The sequence below is a fragment of the Pyxicephalus adspersus genome, chromosome 7, assembly GCF_032062135.1.
Source record: "Pyxicephalus adspersus chromosome 7, UCB_Pads_2.0, whole genome shotgun sequence".
In the NCBI taxonomy this organism is placed as follows: Eukaryota; Metazoa; Chordata; class Amphibia; order Anura; family Pyxicephalidae; genus Pyxicephalus; species Pyxicephalus adspersus.
In genome coordinates, this window is record NC_092864.1 from 68,437,150 (window position 1) to 68,457,109 (window position 19,960).

A 19,960-nucleotide genomic window follows, 5' to 3' on the forward strand; every position below is an offset into this window, starting at 1 on the left:
CTGTGATGATTATCACCTGGATATATTTTTCTTCATTTTAAGTCTTTATCCTTTCACATATGCAGGATGAATATCGCAATTCAATGCCTGCCTCCAGCTTCCAGCAGCAGAAGCTTCGTGTTTGTGAAGTGTGTTCAGCATACCTTGGACTGCATGACAATGATCGCCGCCTTGCAGATCACTTTGGTGGAAAGCTTCATCTAGGATTTATACTCATTCGAGAAAAACTTGAGCAAATGAGAGTAAGTGTCTATCCAAATTCCTAATATTGTTGTTTTCCCAAGTGTCAGGGGTAGTTTATGTCTGTCAATCTTAATTGTTTTTTGTTGTTTTATTGTGTTCTTGTTCTGATGTTGTAGTTAAAAAATGTAAAATAAAATCCTATATATTTAGATAAAATTTGTGAATACAAGTTAAAATTCTTCCCCACAAAAGTTAGAGGTTTGGTAAGACTGAAGTCAAAGTGTAACAGTTACATATACTCCTAGACTGCTAAACTATTTCATTAAAGCTTGGTCTATGGAATAAATAAAATGATGAGATGCATTGGAGCTGTCACTGCAGGCCTAGGATAGTGTATGTGTAAATATATTGTAATACAGCCCAAGTGGGTTGTCTGTTTTTGTTTTTCTTACTGTCCTCTGATTTAAAATCGTAAGAACGATTTCCTAATATATTCATTAATTCACTTGCTGGCACCACTGTAATTGTGTGTGGTGGATGCAGGTGGTCATCTGTATTATAGTATTACAGATTATTATTATATTACAGTATTACAGTATTATTATTTGGGGTACTAGGATTAGATAGGTTTAGTTATCATTTGCATAATCCACAAAATCTAGTAATTTTTCTTTTGAACTCTATCAAATCAGAATCTGGAATTGGTATAGCAACCATACCAATATAAATCGATAAACTAGTTATTGGCACTTTTCTCAAAAGTATTCAAGACTTAATAATTCCACCTAAACAAGCATTCCTTAGATATGTTTTGTTGCAGCACTTGTTTCTTTCCCCAACTGAGATATTAGAAAAGCTCCCCTTTGCCTACCTCTGACTTGAACTTCACTAACTACCTTCTGGAAGTTATCCACAATTGAGAATTGAGTACACTCACTCCATCAGCTTGCACCACAGTTAATCCAATACCAATAGCAACAGGACTTGTAAATCCATTGATATTATAACAAGGTAGCTGTGGGAATTCATTCAGAGATTAGATCTGTAACTTCTTTTGTTGTATTAGTGTTTCCAGAGAGTAACTTTCTGATGTATAATACAATTTTAAAAGTATTTAAAGCAGACTTAAAATCAAAAAGTCCCCCGCTTTTCTAGTTTGCCAATCATTAATTACACAAGGGGCATTAGGAAAAGAATAATTTTTACAAATATATGCTGGAAATGGGTAAACTGTCTTACTTTCAGTAGAATTATGTATTACAGTCTTCTGTCCCCAGCTATTCTTTAGATCCGGAGTGTAGCTTCTAATTGCAAGGTAAACAAATCGGGATTGTGATGAGTTGACAGTGAGCAGCTAAATTCCATGTGTAGGCTGCTATTGCTTCTTTTACAAATAGTAGTTACATTGCTGTATTATATTTTTATCACTGATCAGGAACAGGTTTGCAAATCCGGTGTTCTAATTCTGTATGCTTGTTCTGGGTCATTTATTCAGAGCTTTTAAAGATGTTATCTCTTGAAAACTAGCCTTTAGGAAGTTATCTGGTGTAACTTGTAAACTTCTCAAAGTATTTATTTTGCATTGCTAAAATCATATGCCATATATTTAGGCCCAGTCTGAAGAGGAACTGCATTGGTCCTTTAATTTGTAGTTTATAAAGTAATTAAGAAATGGCATTTTACATGAAACTTATCAAATGTATTTTTCTCAATTTTAGAAAGCTGTGGCAAGCAAGCAGGAAAAACGGAACCAGGAACGCTTGAAGAGACGAGAGGAGCGTGAAAGGGAAGAGAGAGGAGGAGGAGGAGCAGCAGGAGGGAAGAGGTTAGTATTTCAGAACTGAACCTAAATTATATTTTATTATTGTGGGTTTATATGTCGCAACCAATTTCAAATAGAAAATTAAACGAGGTTTTACAGGCTATCCAGACACCTTGTGTATATGTGTATTCAGTAACTGGCTTGTATCTTCATTCGTTGGTTTCTCCAAAATGTTGGTGTTGCACTCTTCTGAGAAGAGGAGATGATAATAGGGTGGTTGGCGTGGTGGTGGGGGGCATGGCTGTTTTAAAAATTGACTATTGCTATAAATTGTGACCTGCAATGTAGACCTAAGTTACGGAAATGTCTACACAGAAACACTCCATTGTTGCACAAACACTATAGTAGGCAATTTGTATTATTTACAAAGTCTGTAATCGGAGTGAAAAAAAATCCAAAGTGTAACATAATAATGTAGACCATATTTTAGGAAAATGTAATTACAGGCTTAATTATATAAAATGTCTTAAAATTATGGAATATAGCTTTGTATAGCTTTATATTGATTGACTATCCATCCTTTGCCCACTCCCTCTTATGGGGTTTGGTAGTTCATCCAGTGCTACAAGTTTTAAGCATGATTTGATATAAGACGTTTCAGTGAATTGTTTGAGTATCAGCAACCCCAATTCTTTTCAATGTCGCCTATACTTGTTTTGAACAATAAGGCCTTTAATCTTTTACCTCTTGCTTGTTTCCAATTTAGACTACTGAGCACCCAGTTAGCATGGCAGCCAACATCTTAGTTACAGAAACAAATTTAGGCTTCTTTACAGTTCGCAATGTTTTTGCAACAGTGTGTGTAATTGTGATCCTTTAACCTGGAGTCTTGGGCAGCCAACTGAGCAATATGCGCACAATAAAGAAATGGTCAAGGACAGGCTTGATATTACTGCAGCTCATCTGTGGTGTACGTTGGTACGGGGTAGGTGGAATTATGAATCGGGCTGCATTTTCATAATGCAGTTGCGGGCTGCTTGTGTGTTTAGGGTGCTGATCTGCAGATTTGAATACCTGGACATGGACAGTTTCCACTGGCCAGACATACTATCTGATTTCTCTATTTTATGTGTTGGTGCTTTAGCTGTATATATGGAGAACAGAAAGCAGAACCATGCTAACAGAAGTGCTTTGAGAAAAAAATATTGCTGCATTTTGTGCTACCCAAGTACAATACAATATATAATTAAAATGTTTATTTATAATGTTAGCCGAGCAAAGGCAAAAGATAGGAACTGAATTTACATTAGAAACTTGCTTTTGTTCTCTGCAAATTGTAACAGTAACTGTTTTTGTTTTCTTACAGATCGCGATCAAGGGATAGGCGGCGAAGAAGGTCACGATCTACTTCCCGTGACAAGCGAAGATCAAGATCAAGGGACCGTCATAGGCGACATCGTAGTAGATCAGGAAGTCGTAACAAAAGCCACCATGGTAGTTCTAGAGATAGGGAGAGATCAAAAAAATAACTACTGCAAGACAACGGCAGAGGTAACGAGTGACCCATTAATCTTTTTATTTTGTACCAGTTTATTCAAATCTTAAGGTTTTCCTCGTTTGGATGTAAAAGTACTATAATATGTGTATTGATATTACATTCGGCTTCATTATTGTTCTCCTGGGGCTAAATTCACATAGCGTAGCTTGCAGGCAGCCCTTAGCCTTGAGTTTATCAAGAGCTGGGAAATGATTATGACTTGGTTAGGGTTAAGAGAACAGGGACAACTTCGCAAAAGTTAATTCATTCTTGAAGAACATATATTTAGGAGATTGCTGTTTTTGCCACCCTCACCAGTTGTCTAAATGTGAATGAGATGCAAGCTGATAACTGTGAAAAGTTATCCTGCAACAAGCCAAACCCTTAAGCTGCAAACCTATTGTGGATCAGAAATTTGGAAGGTATTAAAGGCAGAAGATCTGAACATTTTATGTAAACATACTCTGTAAAAAATAACTACATTTATTCATCTTTTTCTTTGTTGTAGATCAGCAGGGATCACACAACTACGATAAAGTCTTGAGTTTTGACTTTGCGTCTGGGGAACCTGCAATGCATCAGTTAACATACTTTGTGTTGTATTTTTAATGAATCGAGCAATGTTCTATAAATGATAATAAAGCTTTTTTTCTTACTGAAAGCTCACATTTGATAAATCCAATTTTTTTATTGTTTGAAAATAGCAATGTAATAATTATATTCTGCTTGCCCTCAGTTGAAAGTAGTTGGTATACAATTAAATCATTTGTTTAGTGTACTAATTTTGTTTATTGTATTTTTTAGGGGACATGGATGGGGAAGTTACATATGAAAAACTGTTAATGTAGTTTCATGTGATTTCAAGCTTATGTATTATCTGTTGATATGTTTTGTCAGTAGGAATATGTTTGCTGTAGTATATCGGCTACTCTTTCCTTTAACAATGTACATTTAAGGTATGTTAAACAAGTTTGTCCAAGTATTTCAGGCTAAATCCACGCAAAATAAAAATACGTATGTGGGCGGTGTATTGGAGGTAACATGTTGTATTTTTCCTATTTTAGTGTGATGATTCTGAAAGTTTCTGTTGTACACATTTGGAATATTTTAAACCTAAGTGTATCAAACACACTCGCACACGCATAGATTGTGGAAGGGTTAAACATCTGCATCTCACAGCTTTTTACTGTGGTCTTTTTTTCAAGCTGGAGGGATTCACCACCAGGATGCCAAATTATCATTAGTAATCATTGTCAGGAGCCCTAAAATTAAAATCAAATTCCAAATTTTTTAGTTGTTACTGGGACAGAAATCGAGAAGTCCAAATGTGAACCTGACATGGAAATGCAGAGATTTTCTCACTCCCTGTTGTGTCCATGGGACCAAATAGTAAAAGGAGCTCAACCTAATTATTACTGGTGGAAAAAAATTGTCAGGTTTTAACCCTTCCTACTGGATGCTGCAAAAGGTAGAAAAATAGTTTGGGCAACACTTTTAAGGGCGAGTAGATGTCTCAGAATGTGAATGGTGTGTTGAATGGTTTGCTCTGTGTATATCTCTGATACTAAAGGTTTTCAAATGTAGGGATCACCAACGATAACATCGATAACTTTTACCACAACTTTATTTGTACATCACAAATAATACAAAGCAAATGGCCAGAACCTTCCTTGGATGGAAAGGTATCTATCATACTGTATGCAAGCACTGTATGACCTTATACATGGTCTACAAGACAAGTATGTATAGCAAGTAAAAATTTCACCTTTTTCGGAGACTTTAAAGCAATCCTAATATAATTTTATAGAATGTTAAAGGGAAACTCCAAGAAATCTGGATGAGATTGCTTCAAAACCTCAAACAGACTTCTGTTGCAATATGGTTTCTGCATTATTGTAACAAATGACAATACACATCTGAGATCCTTTATTTACAGCAACTAATTCTCTACAGCTATTGATAGATCCTGGAAGCAGTATTGAACAATATTGTTCAGCTGATAACCAAATAAAAAAATAATCCCAGAATAGACTATGTAATTATCTCGTCTGTATAATCTTTTCTGATGATTCTTCATATAGTTTTCCTTTAAACAAATTATAGAAGTGCTGTATTTTTAACCTTTAGCACGCCTCGGTAGTTAAAGAAGCTTGTTTGAGGTGACAAATGTTTTTCCCAAGCCACAAATGATAGCTGTTTTCAAGCCATTCTGAAAGCTTTGCAAATGCTTTGTAACCCTTGGTTTGTAGTCTTGTTCAGGCTAAAAGCTGGTGTGGACAAAGCATATGCCAACGCTGTTTTAAAGGGTAAAATCCAGTCAGCACAACAGACCTATGTGACAGATAATAATTCTATTACAACATCTACAATAATAATAGTAAATAGTTATCATGGGCTCTAGGTGGGTGCAGGCAATGTACGTCTCCCTGGTCTTGACCACATTCCTTCTGATCGATCTTACACCAACCTGTCATGGGAGAAAAGCAAAGTCTGATATTGCTGTCCTCCCATTTGCTAGATTCCTGCATAATAAACCAGTTTTAGTATTTTGAGTTGTTAATCCAGAACAAGTATACATTTTTATAAGATTTTAGATTGTTCAACCACCATATATTTATCATACCGATATCATAATCTGCAAAAAACATCCCCTGTTGTTTTCACACATTTATCGCTATTTAGCTGACGTCGTCAAGAAAAGTGACGTAAAAAGTAGCCCAAGTTTGTGGAAATCCCCAAAAATGTGTTCCAGAAAATGTCTAACATCAAGTAGCTATGAAAAGTTCCAGTAGAAGTACCATCAAACCATCATTTCCTACTTTATGCACATTTAATAAACAGATATAGTCTTTGTGATGGGAGATATTCTGTTATAACAATGTCCATAACAGTTTTGTGGGAGATTGAAGAAAAGATGGCAATTACTGGTGAGGGACAAAAAGCCTGTATTTTGAGAAAGCAGACCCCATCAGAAAAAGATAATACAGACACTTCTGTGCTGTAGCATTTGGAATGTGCAAAATGCTACAAAAGGGTATTGTCCATGAACACTCCCACACAGCCAATAAAAACTTGAATGTCTTGCAATGGCCCAAACTTCATTACAAGTCAGCAATCTGGACAATCTTGTCTGCAAGATCCAAATGTGAAAACTTGCTAAAAAGAAAAAGAATTAAAGTTATTTTCACTGGTAATTAGCACCTTCAAAGTGTAAATGCCAAATTATAGCCATGTAGTTAGGATAAGGGTAAGTTGTCTTTAAAGAGCCACTCCAGCTATACACACCAAACGGGCAAAACAGTTTTAGCATAAAAAGTTTGTGATCGCCTCCCTGGCGTCCTCATTGTACATATGTAGAATTATTTACTCTTTAATGCCAAAGCACAGAACAACTCTGTCAGGAGGGGAGTGTAAAGGACAGGGCAGGTAAAATTAAGAGCAGCCACCCACTGCACAGTGCTGAATGTCCAAATCAATATGTGCATTTCATATTCCTTATTACCACACAACATCCCTGTATTACCACACATTTACATATTTACATTTTCTACTCCACACTGTTTACCCCTTGGTGCTGTCGTTATCCTAGACTATACATATACAAAATACAGACTAGATTAGATTTGCTTTACAGCAAACAAGTAAAGATCTGAAGGTTTTTTTTGAGGACTCCAATACATATATTACTTTTGTAGTGCTCTCACAAATAAATTCCCCTCTAGGCTTTTTTTAAATATTACATTGCATTACTGCAATGCACAGGAAAAAAAAAAAAACATTTATTTTTACTGTACTGCAAACACACCTTACTGGTTCAATACATTACAATGAGCAATAATGCACTGCATACATTACATTTCTGAGTTAAAATGAGCTCCTGATTGCTATGCATTGGCACCATGCATTCCAATGCCTATAAAAATTGCAGTGCATAGCTGTAGTGGGAACAATTTCTTTCAGTGCAAGTTCCAGTTATAAACTAGCTAGAATCATGATATTGCATCTGCCACCTGCTGGATGTTTTTCAGCACTGCAGTAGACTAACTGCTCAGGTTCATTTTTTTTTTCAGTCATTCTGCTTGGTTGGTAGTGTTAAATTGTTGATGCAGTTATTTTGCACCTTGTACTGATTGAAAATCAAAACACATTAAAGATGTCCTAGACAGGAAAACAGACTAGGTCTTTGAGAAAGAATATTGAGCAATAGTGGGAAATTTTAAGCAAGTTCTAGCATTGATATTTAAAAACTTTAAAGCAGCTCTAACCAACCAACCAGGTAGTTTATGCTCTTGATATACTAAAACAGACCTGTCACGCCACGAAAAAGGATGGCCAGTGTAAACAATGCAGATTAATGCTTAATATCTCATGTTTACATACCTGCACCCAAGTGGCCTGGGAAGGTGTGAAAGTGGCCTTATACAGAGGAGTACTAGAAATATTATCTGCTGGGCCCCAGTCATATGACCTGAAAAATTAGATTATTTTGTGCTCTCTGGTCCCTGCTGCCTTAAAAAATATCACTGTGCTGGGTAAGCTATACATTTTGATGGGCCTTCCTTCTCACTACATCTGGGGGGTCCCAGGCATTCTGCCTGATTCTGGCATTATATGTACAACATATACCATGTTCTTACTTAAACATATATCTTATTGTGTCTGTTGAATAAAGATTCTGTTAGACCAGTGTTCTTTTATGATTTGCACATAATGCCCCATCCCCATTAAAGACCCAAATTATAAACCAATAAAACATATATGTTTTTTAACACAATGTTAACATATGTTAAAAAAACACTATTTGAAAAGAGAACAATGATTCAAGGGATATTTGCACCAAGCATATAGAAGAATATAAATAACACCTAACTTCTATTAATTCCTATTCACATGTTTGTCCAGATTAGATTCATTCTGGCATTATAAAAGGCTCCTATCTTATTAGTGTAATTGATCGAATGAATGTCCAACCTCTTTCTCAGATTAATATCTCTGCTTCATCAGGTGATGCAAATCAGAAAAGGTAATGTGTGCTATCATCAAATGAAAATGAATACACCAGAACAAAAAATCATCACTGTGTTATATAATACCATTGCAATGTGAGTGATTATCTGAAACCTGTGATTTCCAATGACTGACTGAGTTACATATGTGTGTTGATATGAATATCATTATATTTAAAAAAAAATACTATCTAAAGAAAAAAACATTTGATTTATAAAATAAAAGATTTATTGAAAATAATTATTCACAAACGTAACTGATGTCAGAAATGATAAATTGTGGATTTAGAAATATCCATGGCTCAGAGCAGCCACCAAGGTGCTGCTGAATTTCTCCCAGGCAGCCTGGACTTGAGGAGTGAAAGCACTTCCCTGCTTGCGGGCCAAGACAATGGCCAACACTTGGACAAGACGCTGTGGAAACAAAAAAAATAAATGAATACAAATATTTTTATGTTTTCATACCCTATTGTTCAATAATGTCAAATTTTTGCTTCCAGCAACATAACACAATGTCATTGTGTAGATTCTCTGTTTAACACTAATCCTCTATCTGGCAGACTGGTAACTACAGTAAGATACATTTAGTATTGCTACACATTTTTCTTTAAACAAAAAAGTGAATCAGACATTCATTGAAACATTCCTTGTTAGAGGATCTTCCAGGTTCATGTATTTTAATGGCAGCAATGGATTCTCTACCAGGAATGCACAGTTTGTTATATGTGAAAAGATAGTTTCACAAAAAATAGATGGTTTGTGACTTTCTTTCTAATCTCCATGTAATTATTTTCCATTTTACTTTATGCCTAAAAACTCCAGTTTTTCTGCACAAATATGAATATTAATTATTTTCCATGTTTGACTTGGGATGCAGGCACCTTTACACTATGAATCTATATGGCTTTGATAAAACGACATAAGTATTGTAAGGAAGTTACCTTGAAGTTCTCAGGATCAATATGGAGCTGATTGGCATGTTTTGAGCTGAGGGCAGCCAGGGTCTGTTTTACATTATCCAGATGGTGAACTGCGTTGTCAACGGCACCGAGCACCTTGGCTCCATGAGCGCGGACCTTGGCGTTACCAGAGATGGCGGCAGCAGTGGACACGTTTCCGAAGCTGCTGAAATACCTCTGGGTCCAGGGGTACACAACAAATAGCCTAAATAAAAAGTAAATGATTGCTTTATTATTGTCATGTTCATATTAATTCACACATTTTTGTTATTTAAAGCTCATCTATAGCAATATTTCACAGACACTTCATATGGGCAAAAATGTATTATAGAAACTTTACAACTTTGCTTAAAAAGTTTAGTCTTGTTACTTTTTTATCATTACAACTACATAAAGATAGTGTCTGCTGTTTAAATAAAAAATAATACAAAACAAACATTTTTACTCACCTGGTAAGAGCTTCAAGACCATCTTCCTCAATGTTGACATTTGCCCATACTGAGGTGATGGCGGCTTTCTCTGCAGCTGTCCAATGGACCATTTTGACTGTTGGGTTTGGTAGTTGATGAGGATTCAGGCGAGAAGGTTAATTCTGCTCGTTAGAGATTCTAACGCTGATTTATAGTCAACTCTGCCAAGTCACACCCAGTATCATTTCTGCTGTGTCATGTTTTCCTAAAATGTTAATAACCCCTTAATAACCCTAAATTAACCACAACACTCCTACCACTCAAGCAAAACTCCGCCAAACCAACTATTCACCTGCTATAAAGGTAAATCCAGCATTACCATCATGCAGTCTACTACTATTCTTCCACTTACCTGTTTCCCCTGAGGTTTCTTCCTTTTTTTGTCAAGATGTGAAGATGCCATATGAAGTATCCAGTAAAGTGTGTATATATATATATATATATATATATATATATATATATAGTAAATATAGATCAGGAACCCTTGTCATATGGGGCTATAGGATATCAGGCTATGGTTTGTGCTGACCATGAAAAATTTACATTATTATGACATCTCTTTGCTGATAAATACACCATTTAAACCATTTGCTTTATGTGTTATTGCACTTGCAATTATTTTTGTAATTTGTGTTATTAGAATGTGTTTTTGAATGTAAAGGGTAATGTAAAATGACATAAATGCTCAATGCAGATTTAGGTTTTATCTTCCAGTTTACCATAAGAAAGGAATATGATTATTACAGGTAACATATGACAAGTTACATATGAGATAGGGACTTAGGTTTGTTCTTAAGTTGAATTTGTATGTAAATTGGAACAGGTAGATTATTTTAATAAATGCAATTAGGACAGGTGTTTGTTTCACTATATTATTAGGTAGCGTGGTGTCAGTTACTGTATAAAATCCTCACTGTGAGTTAATCACAAACAAAGCATAAAAACAAAAAAAAATTTTATGCCTAGAGCCTAGACATTTATTAACTTCTGGAGCGAGCTGTGCTTTGATATTCAAAAAGAAACAACGGCAGAGTTTGTCTTGGTCATTAAAGATTTACAAGAGGCTACAGAAGAGCTCACCCCCTAAGATCACCTAAAACCTCAGCTGTGTTTAGCAAAAGATTTCTTCTGCAAGTCATGCTAACCTCCTCTCCCCCCTCCAAGCCTCCATCCTGCCCACAGCAAGCAGGTAAGCCCTGTTTGTATCCAGGAGCCGTCCGTATGTCGGATGTCCTTAATCTTGGGACTACCTGTATAGGATTTGGGAATGGGGGGTGTCGACCCCATTTTATCTGAGTTTATGTACATTCTTATTATATGTAAAGAAATCTAAATAATTAAATTGCATAATCTGATCAGTGTAACCATGCGAGAGCATGCAAGTGCATCTCACACATCCCAAATTCAGTGAAGGGCTGGATATAGATCAATGGAACGATCTCCTTCAATGATCACAACACTCTTAAAACCCCCACTTCAAAGGGATTATTTTTAGGGGATACTTTAATATACTTCCAATTATCTGATAAAACTGTAGGAAAGGTACAAACCTAAAGTATTGGAGAGCATACAAAGGCTTATCACAGTGCATCTATTAAGAAAGTAGTAACAGCTAAAGGCAATGGCATTGCTCCCTTTTGAAATCCCTGAAGGATGCTGGTTTTCCCCTACCCCCCTTCCCACACACACTAACTGCATGTCAGAACAAAACTGGCAGGGTTACATGTATTCCCTGCTTGATTTAAAATGAAAAGAAAAAAATTGTTTGGCTTTAGATATATCAAAAATAGTGTATTTGTGAATAAAGGCTACTTATGGAATAGATTGTATACTGCATAGGAATGTAAATCTCATGTATTTTATTGTGTGTTTTGTAATGTTTTACAGCATCTTACATTGTTTGGTTTCTGTTTGTTTCCAAATGACAATACTACGAGATCTGGAAAAGCTAGCTGGCTGGCATAGAATCTCCATTATCTACATTTTAAGTGGGATCACGGGGAATCTTACTAGTGCCATCTTTCTGCCCTACAGAGCGGAGGTAATCTATGTTAAAGTCATACAAACTTAAAAAGTGTGCTTTCATATTTAACTATTAAACCTCAATTAGTGTTTGCCACATTACTTTTGAATGTAGACAGTTTATTGTAAACATACAAATCAATGACTTGACAATTTAAAGCCTTTAAAAGTAGCTACAAACAATCACGAAATACGTCTATTGCAATGCTCTATCCTCGACGTGTTTTGTGGAACCATTCCGCTTCTTCAGGAGGAAAAATCTGTGAGCTACAAATATATTACACACACACAATACAAAAAAATCCAAAAATATTAATACCATAAACAAAGACCATTTGTATGTTAATATTTTGTGATTTTTTTTTTTAAATTGTGTATGTTTATTATATTTGCAGCTCACAGATATTTCCTCCTGAAGAAGTGGACCGGTTCCACAAAACACCTCGAGAATAGAGCATTGCAAATGCTTTTATTTGTCAAGTAATTGATAAATTTAAAATTTATGTTCAAATATTTACTTTATGCCAATTATTGCTTAATTTTTTTTTTTGCCACTAAATTCCCAGTTCTATATAGTTTTCCCAGATTTACATCTGATTTTATATATATATATATATATATTTACAATTACATTATTTTAGAACTGTTACAAAAATTATAGTTTGTTTCAATCAGTTTTATTGAATTTTCAACAAAAACATAACTTACATAACAAAAAATTCAGACATACAACACATATGATCTATTTATACATATCAGTGTTGGCTTCGTATGAACAAAAAAAATTATAAACAAAATATAAATCCTATAATCGTCATAGACCCTGAGAAGCATAACAATAAACAGTAGAAGCCCTTATGGGTCAGTATTGCACATATTGGTACGACTACATAGAAAACATCACTTCTCATTAAAGCATATGGCACAGGATATAATCTAATAATCTAGACAACGAATAATGAGAAATAAAAAACATACTACAAAAACAAACCTATATAACAAAATAGCCCTTGGGGGAAGGGGTGGGAGATGGTACAGAAAACAGATATAGAAAAAGTAGAAAATAACCCTTAATGCCGGGGTAAGAGTCTAACCAGCAATTATGGTCACTAAAATAGATACGTTTGGAGTCGGGGAGATTCTTTAAACCAATCCAAGGTAGACCATGTTAGTTTGAATCGTTCCATTCTATCATCATCCTCCTCAACCAACATTTCGATATAGCAGATTTTTTCAAGTTCAGAAACCCAATCTGCTATAGGAGGAGCAACAGGTTGCTTCCATAATCTGGGAATAACAGCTCTTGAGCTTTACATGTTAATACGAGTTTATGCGTGAGGATAAATGATTTTTCCCAATCATCCGGAGTTATAAGTCCATCCATTTCCCTCTCCCAATATCTAGTGTATATAGGGGCAGTGGACTCAGAGTTCTGAGTAGGCAGCCCGTACAACCTGGAAACAACGTGGGAGAGGCGAGCAGGCGAGCTAACTAACTGCTCAAATTCCGTCAAGCCTCTATGTAGTAAGGATGGGTCGGTAAAGGAGGCTACAAATGAGGACAGTTGCCTGTATGATAGCTAGGATAGCAACTTGCTTCTGTTTGGTAGGTCAAGGGAGGACATAGGGGGAACCCGTTGGTTGTGTAATATAATCCTAAGGTGATGATCGTCCGAAGCAGACCAAGATAAAAAGTTTGCTGCTCATGGTGTCATGGGGCCCGGTTTCGTTGACAGTTTACCTGATCTAAGGAGGGTATCCCAATTATGTAGTAAGTCAATGGTGAGTTTAGGTATGGGAAAAGTTAGATTTAACAGCGATCTGTCCACCCACAGTAGGGAACGGAGACTAATTGGTGATAAAAATTGTTCCAACAGTACCCATTCCTTCAACTCCCTGTTGTGAAACCAATCTATCAGACGTACTAAAACCGATGCCCTATAGTAGGATATAATATCTGGGACCCCTGCTCCTCCTCTATGTTTGGGCTTGACCAGGGTACTACATGCAAATCTGGGGCGCTTCTTTTGCCACAGATATTTTAGAAACAACCTATGTATTTTATGTAAATATCCATTTGGCAAGAATATAGGAACCATTTGAAATACATATAATAGTGTTTATGCGAGTGAACCAGAAAAGAGGCAGGGAATCATACTTCTGAAGATCGGATTGAAGTTTACTATACATTGGGGGATAGTTGAACGTGAACAATTTAGAAGGATCCGATGTAAGCATTATACCCAGGTGCTTAATGGCTTCATTGCAAATCTGAAAAGATGTATTAGTATGTATGGCTGACATTTGAGTAGAATCTAAGGTATCATTAAGAATTTCAGATTTGGAGTAGTTTACCTTGAAATTACTATATAGACCAAATTCATCAAATTCTTTCAGTATAGAAGGTATCGTAATATGAGGGGATGTTATATACATCAGTAGGTCATCCGCATATAACGAGAGTTTATATTGTGTGTCACCTATCATGACCCCCTTAACATCTGTATTGTGGCACAAGGCCACAGCCAAGTGTTCCATAATTAGGGCATAGAGCAATGGGGAGAGAGGACACCCCTGCCTTGTGCCGTTCTTGATTTGAAAAGAGTCAGAGAGAGCGCCGTTAACCCGCACACCGGTATGGTTGAAGAATATAATGCTGCAATTCTGGAAACCATACTGGGGCCCAGGCCCCAGTATGGTTTGATTCTTATGGATCAACGAGCGCATGTGTGGGGACAACCTATTAGCAATCAGCTTAGAGAATATTTTTGCATACACATTGATTAATGATATAGGTCTGTCATTAGAGCATACTGTATGGTATTTGCCTGGCTTGGGGAGGATTGTAATATGCGCTTCCAGACTCTGTGATGGAAACGGTCAATAGATATGGAAGAAAATACTTTAGTCATGAAAGGGACAGGAGTAAGGGCGTGTAGTTTATAGAACCGTGGAGTAAATCCATCTGGGCCAGGGCTCTTCGCGGTTGGTGTGGCATGTAAGGCAGCAGAGACCTCCTCCTCAGTAAATGGGGATTCTAATTGTAACATCACCTCAGGGTCTAATGTTGGAAGAGCTGTTTTAGTTATATATTCTTGCAGGGAGGAGGGAATCGCATGAGTAGGGCGTATTTGATAGAGATCTAAATAATATTTGTGAAAGATTTGCTGAATCTCTTTGGGAATAGATGTCAGTCCGCCATTAGTGGTCTGGATGGAAGGTATATATGTGTTTGATGTGCGCGGGTGCAGACCTCATGCCAGCAGTCTGCCACATTTATCCCCATATTGGTATAATAATTTCCAGAAATGATCACGGTGGTGTTGGTGTGCTAAATCAGGGAACAGGGAGTCATTACACTTCCATGTCCATTTTCTAGGGCCCATTTGAGGAATCTGGAGTGATAGAGAGACTGAAGAATGGTCGGACCAGGGACAGGACTCTATGGAAGTAGTAGGATGCCAATCAAGTACACAGTGACTCGCTAGGATATAGTCCATGCGGGAGTACATATTATGTGGGTTGGAGTAAAAAGTATAGTCTTTGGTTGTGGGGTGTAGGGCGCCATATGTTGATTATTCTAAGATCATACAATTTAGAACAAAGTAAGTTTAATTTGCAGTATGAGATCCGAGTTTTCCCTGGCAAGGTATCAATGCAGGGGTTCAGTACACAATTCAGGTCTCCTCCCACTATGATAGTCCCCTCCACGAACCCTTTCAGAATCTCCAAATATTGACATATGGCGCACAATGCGAGGTAAGTCGGATGGCTCCCGAAGAACATAGGTTCTGCCTCCAGATCTGATGATGAGATGTAAGGGATATCCCCATCTTTAGGGGATGTTACATTCACGAAGAACCGTCATGAGCGGTTTAAGAGCCCTGCGAAGATCCAGTGTATGTTTAGAGAGGTCAGGCATCAGTTGTATCTGTGCCCTTGCATATTGGATAGTGGTAGATTCCCTGGCTTTTTTCATGATGTCGTCCCTGGTTCTAAAGAAATGAATGTGACATATAACATCTCTAGGACATTGTGGGTTTGTGCTGCGTAGGCTCAAAGTTCTATGTATTCTATCTATCTCTATATCAACATTGGATGGAACAGCAATGAGTTTAGCAAATATAAAATAGGCCGCTGTCGACAATTCTGAATTCGGTACAGTTTCAGGTAGACCCCTTTTACGGATGTTGTTCCGCCTGTTGCGATTTTCCGCATCATCATGTAATAAATACAACATATTAATTTGCGCTTCATGTCATTCCAAAATGTCCGCATGGGACATGACTTGTGAAGAAAGATCAGCACATTGGGTTTGGAGAGCTGTAGTGGCACTGGTCATCTGTTGAAGGGATTGTTGCATGGCTTGAAATTCTGCCTTACAACTTGTTTCCAAGCGACCTATGCCATAATCCAGGTCTTGCCTGGTGGGTAATACTATAAGGCGGGCCTTCCAATCCCACTCCTCTTCAGTAGCCATTGTAATAGGATAGTGACTTAAAGAGTCTTCCAATGTAGGGGCTGCAAGTAGGGGAAGTATAAGGTACCTCTGATGGTGGTGGGGTAGTTGCCTCTAAGCCCTGTGTGTCAGGCTCCTACTGAAGGCCGGTCGTCGGCTCTACATATCGTGACTCGGGTGCCTGTGCATCGAATTCGGCCGAAAATCGAGCCCCCAGCTTTGAGGCCTTGTCGCGGTCACTGCGGCTTCCCGCAGGAAAAGAAACCCGGGGATGCCTCCAGATGAGGAATCGCCTCCACCGGGGCGTCCCTTCTGTGCTTCCTTGTTTTTGGGTCCCATGGGTGATATTAAGAAGGCTCTGTAGCGCTGACACAGGCTGAATTCCCCCAGGCGGGATACGGAGCTCTGGAGCTGTGCATCCTACTCCGCTACTATCAGGCGACACCCTCACAAAAGTTATAGTTTGTTGTATTTATTATTTACTAGGTTGGACCTGCTGGATCTCAGTTTGGAATCTTGGCCTGGCTTTTTATTGAACTATTTCAAAGCTGGCAAATTCTAGCAGGACCATGGAGGGCTTTCTTCAAATTGTTTGCCGTTGTCATCTTCCTATTCACATTTGGACTCCTTCCATGGATTGACAATTTTGCTCGTATATCTGGCTTTATTAGCCGTTTCTTTTTATCTTTTGCATTTATTCCGTATATTAGTTTCGGCAAATTTGACTTATACCGAAAGAGATGCCAAATAATCATATTTCTACTTATATTTTTTGGGCTGTTCTCTGGTCTAGTATTTTTATTCTACTTTTACCATATCAAGTGTGAATGGTGTGAGTATCTAACACAGTTTAAATGTATTAAAGCAAAGAGGTGAGAAAAGTAGGGAATTTTTTGGCTCAAGTGTTTTTATATCTATTTAATGTACAGCGCTGCGTAATATGTTGGCGCTATATAAATCCTGTTTAATAATAATAATTATAATAATAATAATAATATGTGGATATACAAATTCTTTACAAAGAACAATACCACACTTACCTCTTCCTCCGCAGTGATCCCTGTGTCACTGGTGTCTGTCTCCTGGATCCCTGGTAATTGACCCCCGGCTTGTGACCTGACCTCTCTTGCTTGCTGCCTGCCGTGACCCCGGCCTTCATGTGTTTCATATTGCCCACCTTGGTGTGCCCAAGGATCACAACCTGGCAGTAACCAGCAATGCAACATCCTCACCACTAGAGGCTCTGGAGAAGACCTGGTTACTGCTTAGACTCTGTGCCTTGGTCCTTCTCCGGGCTCACACCATCTCCGTGCAAGCCGTAGTGCCCCCTAGTGGCCCTGTTTCCCCAGGCGTGACAAACAAAATATATATACATTTTTTGTAGACAAGGACCCTATGTGCTACCCTCAATATTTTGGAGGGTAATAGGTACTGTGCTATACAGATCTATAGAGACCAGCTGGCAGAACTGGATCCCGAGTCTGACATGTTTCAGCAGTTTAGGCTTCCTGCCGATTTACGAAGCCTAAACCAGCGAAACGTGTCGGGACTCGGGATCTAGTTCTGAGCAGTTTGGACTCTAAATTATTTTTAAGGTTGTGATTTATATTTGTCGTGTTTACTTTGGAAATGAAGTGATGTCACAGCCCTTACTTTTTGTAAGGAAGCTCAGGCAAAGCACTTACAACTCTGCCCTGCCTCTTCATGTAGCAGTAGGTTGTTAGAAGTGGTCTGCAGAGCTGCATGGTAAGATGGGGTCTGAATTTGGTCTTTATTGACCAGATACATACCTCTATAAAATTAGGTAGTGTAAAAGGAGAATAACATTGTCAGACATAAAAAATACATGTTTTATTAGCTGTCATAGTATTATTTCTTAAACAATATTATTGTTTTTTTGTCAAATATATGTTTATTAAAGTTTTGTACTTATACACAAATACAATTAACATAAAACACAGGGTAAATAACTTTTGTGCAAACTGTAACTAAACATCTTCAAGGCAAAAAAAACATATAAAAGGGTAAACAACAAAGAGACAACGGACAACAACAAGGACAGCAAAGGAAAGAGAAAAAAAACAGGGGGAGGAGGTAATTGGGGTGGAAAATGGTGCACTGGTGGTATCGATTCTGATTAATTAAGATACCCAAGAAACTGGGCTTATTCTTTAAACCAGTCCCACACTGCTCAAGTCATTTTAAATTGTTCGGCTCTATCATCATCATCAGCAACCAATTGCTCCATATGTTGGATTTTCTCCAGTTTAGTCATCTATTCCTTGATTGTGGGGACCACTGTTTGTTTCCAATATCTAGGGATATAAACTCTAGGGGCAGTAACAAAGTGGCGAAACAAACCCTTTTTGATTGTTTTGATCGGCCCTGGAACCATAGATAGAAGAGCGATTTTTGGGTTGTGGGGTTATATGAGAACCGGTGCAATCATTGAACAGCTGAATAATTGTTTCCCAAAATCGACATATCACTGGGCATTCCCACCACACTTGTAACATGGACCCCTTTGGACGATATTATTTTGTGGTAAATATACAAGGGCAAACACACCGGAATTGACTTTAACCCCGTTACGACAAGTGTTCATCATTTCCAACTATGAACACGTCGTTAAGACCAAAAATACCGAAAATGACTTCAACCCTATTACGACAATTGTTCTTCATTTCCAGCTTTGAACAAGTCGTTAAGACCAACAAAAACCGGATCCGACTTTGACCCCGTTACACAAACATGCAATTATATACACACACATATAAGTACAGAAACATACACACATACACAAACACACACATACATATACACAAACACACACACACATATGCATATACACAATCACTCATTCATATACACATACATACATGCACATCTATACACTCGGGTACACATGCACATCTATACACATGCGTACACAACCATACACATACACACACTTACACATACACATATACACGACCATACACATACACACACATAAACACAACCATATACATACATATACACACACTCACATATACACAAATATACACACACAAACAGACATACACATAAAAACTAACATATATACACAGACTTGCAAAAATACACAAACACATACATGCATTTATTTACACACAATCAAACACACCTATACACTCATACATACACACATATACTGTTCACTCCTACACACACTTACATATACACATATATAAAAATATACACACACAGACAGCCATACACATCAAAATAACATATATACACAAACATGCAAAATACACAAACACACCCACACATGCATGCAAGTATTTACACACACATATAAGTATGGAAACATACACATTTACACAAACATATACACACACATGCACCTTTGCACAATCATACACAAACAAACACATATACACTTACATACATGCACACATACAAACACACACACACACACACACACACACACGATTAGTTATTAGATTAGATCTAATACAGATATAAACACACACACACACATACATACACACACACCTAGTCTTTAGATAAGGTGTAATACAGACACACATACACACACA

At 37.4% G+C, this 19,960-nt stretch overlaps 2 protein-coding genes across 2 annotated transcripts in view; one reads left to right on the top strand and one right to left on the bottom strand.

Moving 5' to 3' along the window:
• LUC7L (LUC7 like) overlaps positions 1 to 4,260 on the top strand; it is a gene marked incomplete in the record, with an annotated part of 23,227 nt that extends 18,967 nt beyond the window's left edge. The window contains 4 exon segments of the mRNA XM_072418886.1: positions 66 to 242; positions 1,902 to 2,008; positions 3,312 to 3,496; positions 3,991 to 4,260. Of these exon segments, the coding sequence (XP_072274987.1) occupies positions 66 to 242; positions 1,902 to 2,008; positions 3,312 to 3,474 (447 nt within the window).
• Positions 4,261 to 8,767: 4,507 nt separating this feature from the next.
• LOC140335887 (hemoglobin larval subunit beta-1-like) lies at positions 8,768 to 10,077 on the bottom strand. The gene is made up of 3 exons (XM_072418887.1): positions 9,897 to 10,077; positions 9,430 to 9,652; positions 8,768 to 8,902 (listed from the first exon to the last, which is right to left on the bottom strand). The coding sequence occupies exons 1-3, from the start codon at positions 9,986 to 9,988 to the stop codon at positions 8,774 to 8,776; spliced, it is 444 nt and encodes a 147-aa protein (XP_072274988.1). The 5' UTR covers positions 9,989 to 10,077; the 3' UTR covers positions 8,768 to 8,773.
• Between the last annotated feature and the right edge of the window lie 9,883 nt (positions 10,078 to 19,960).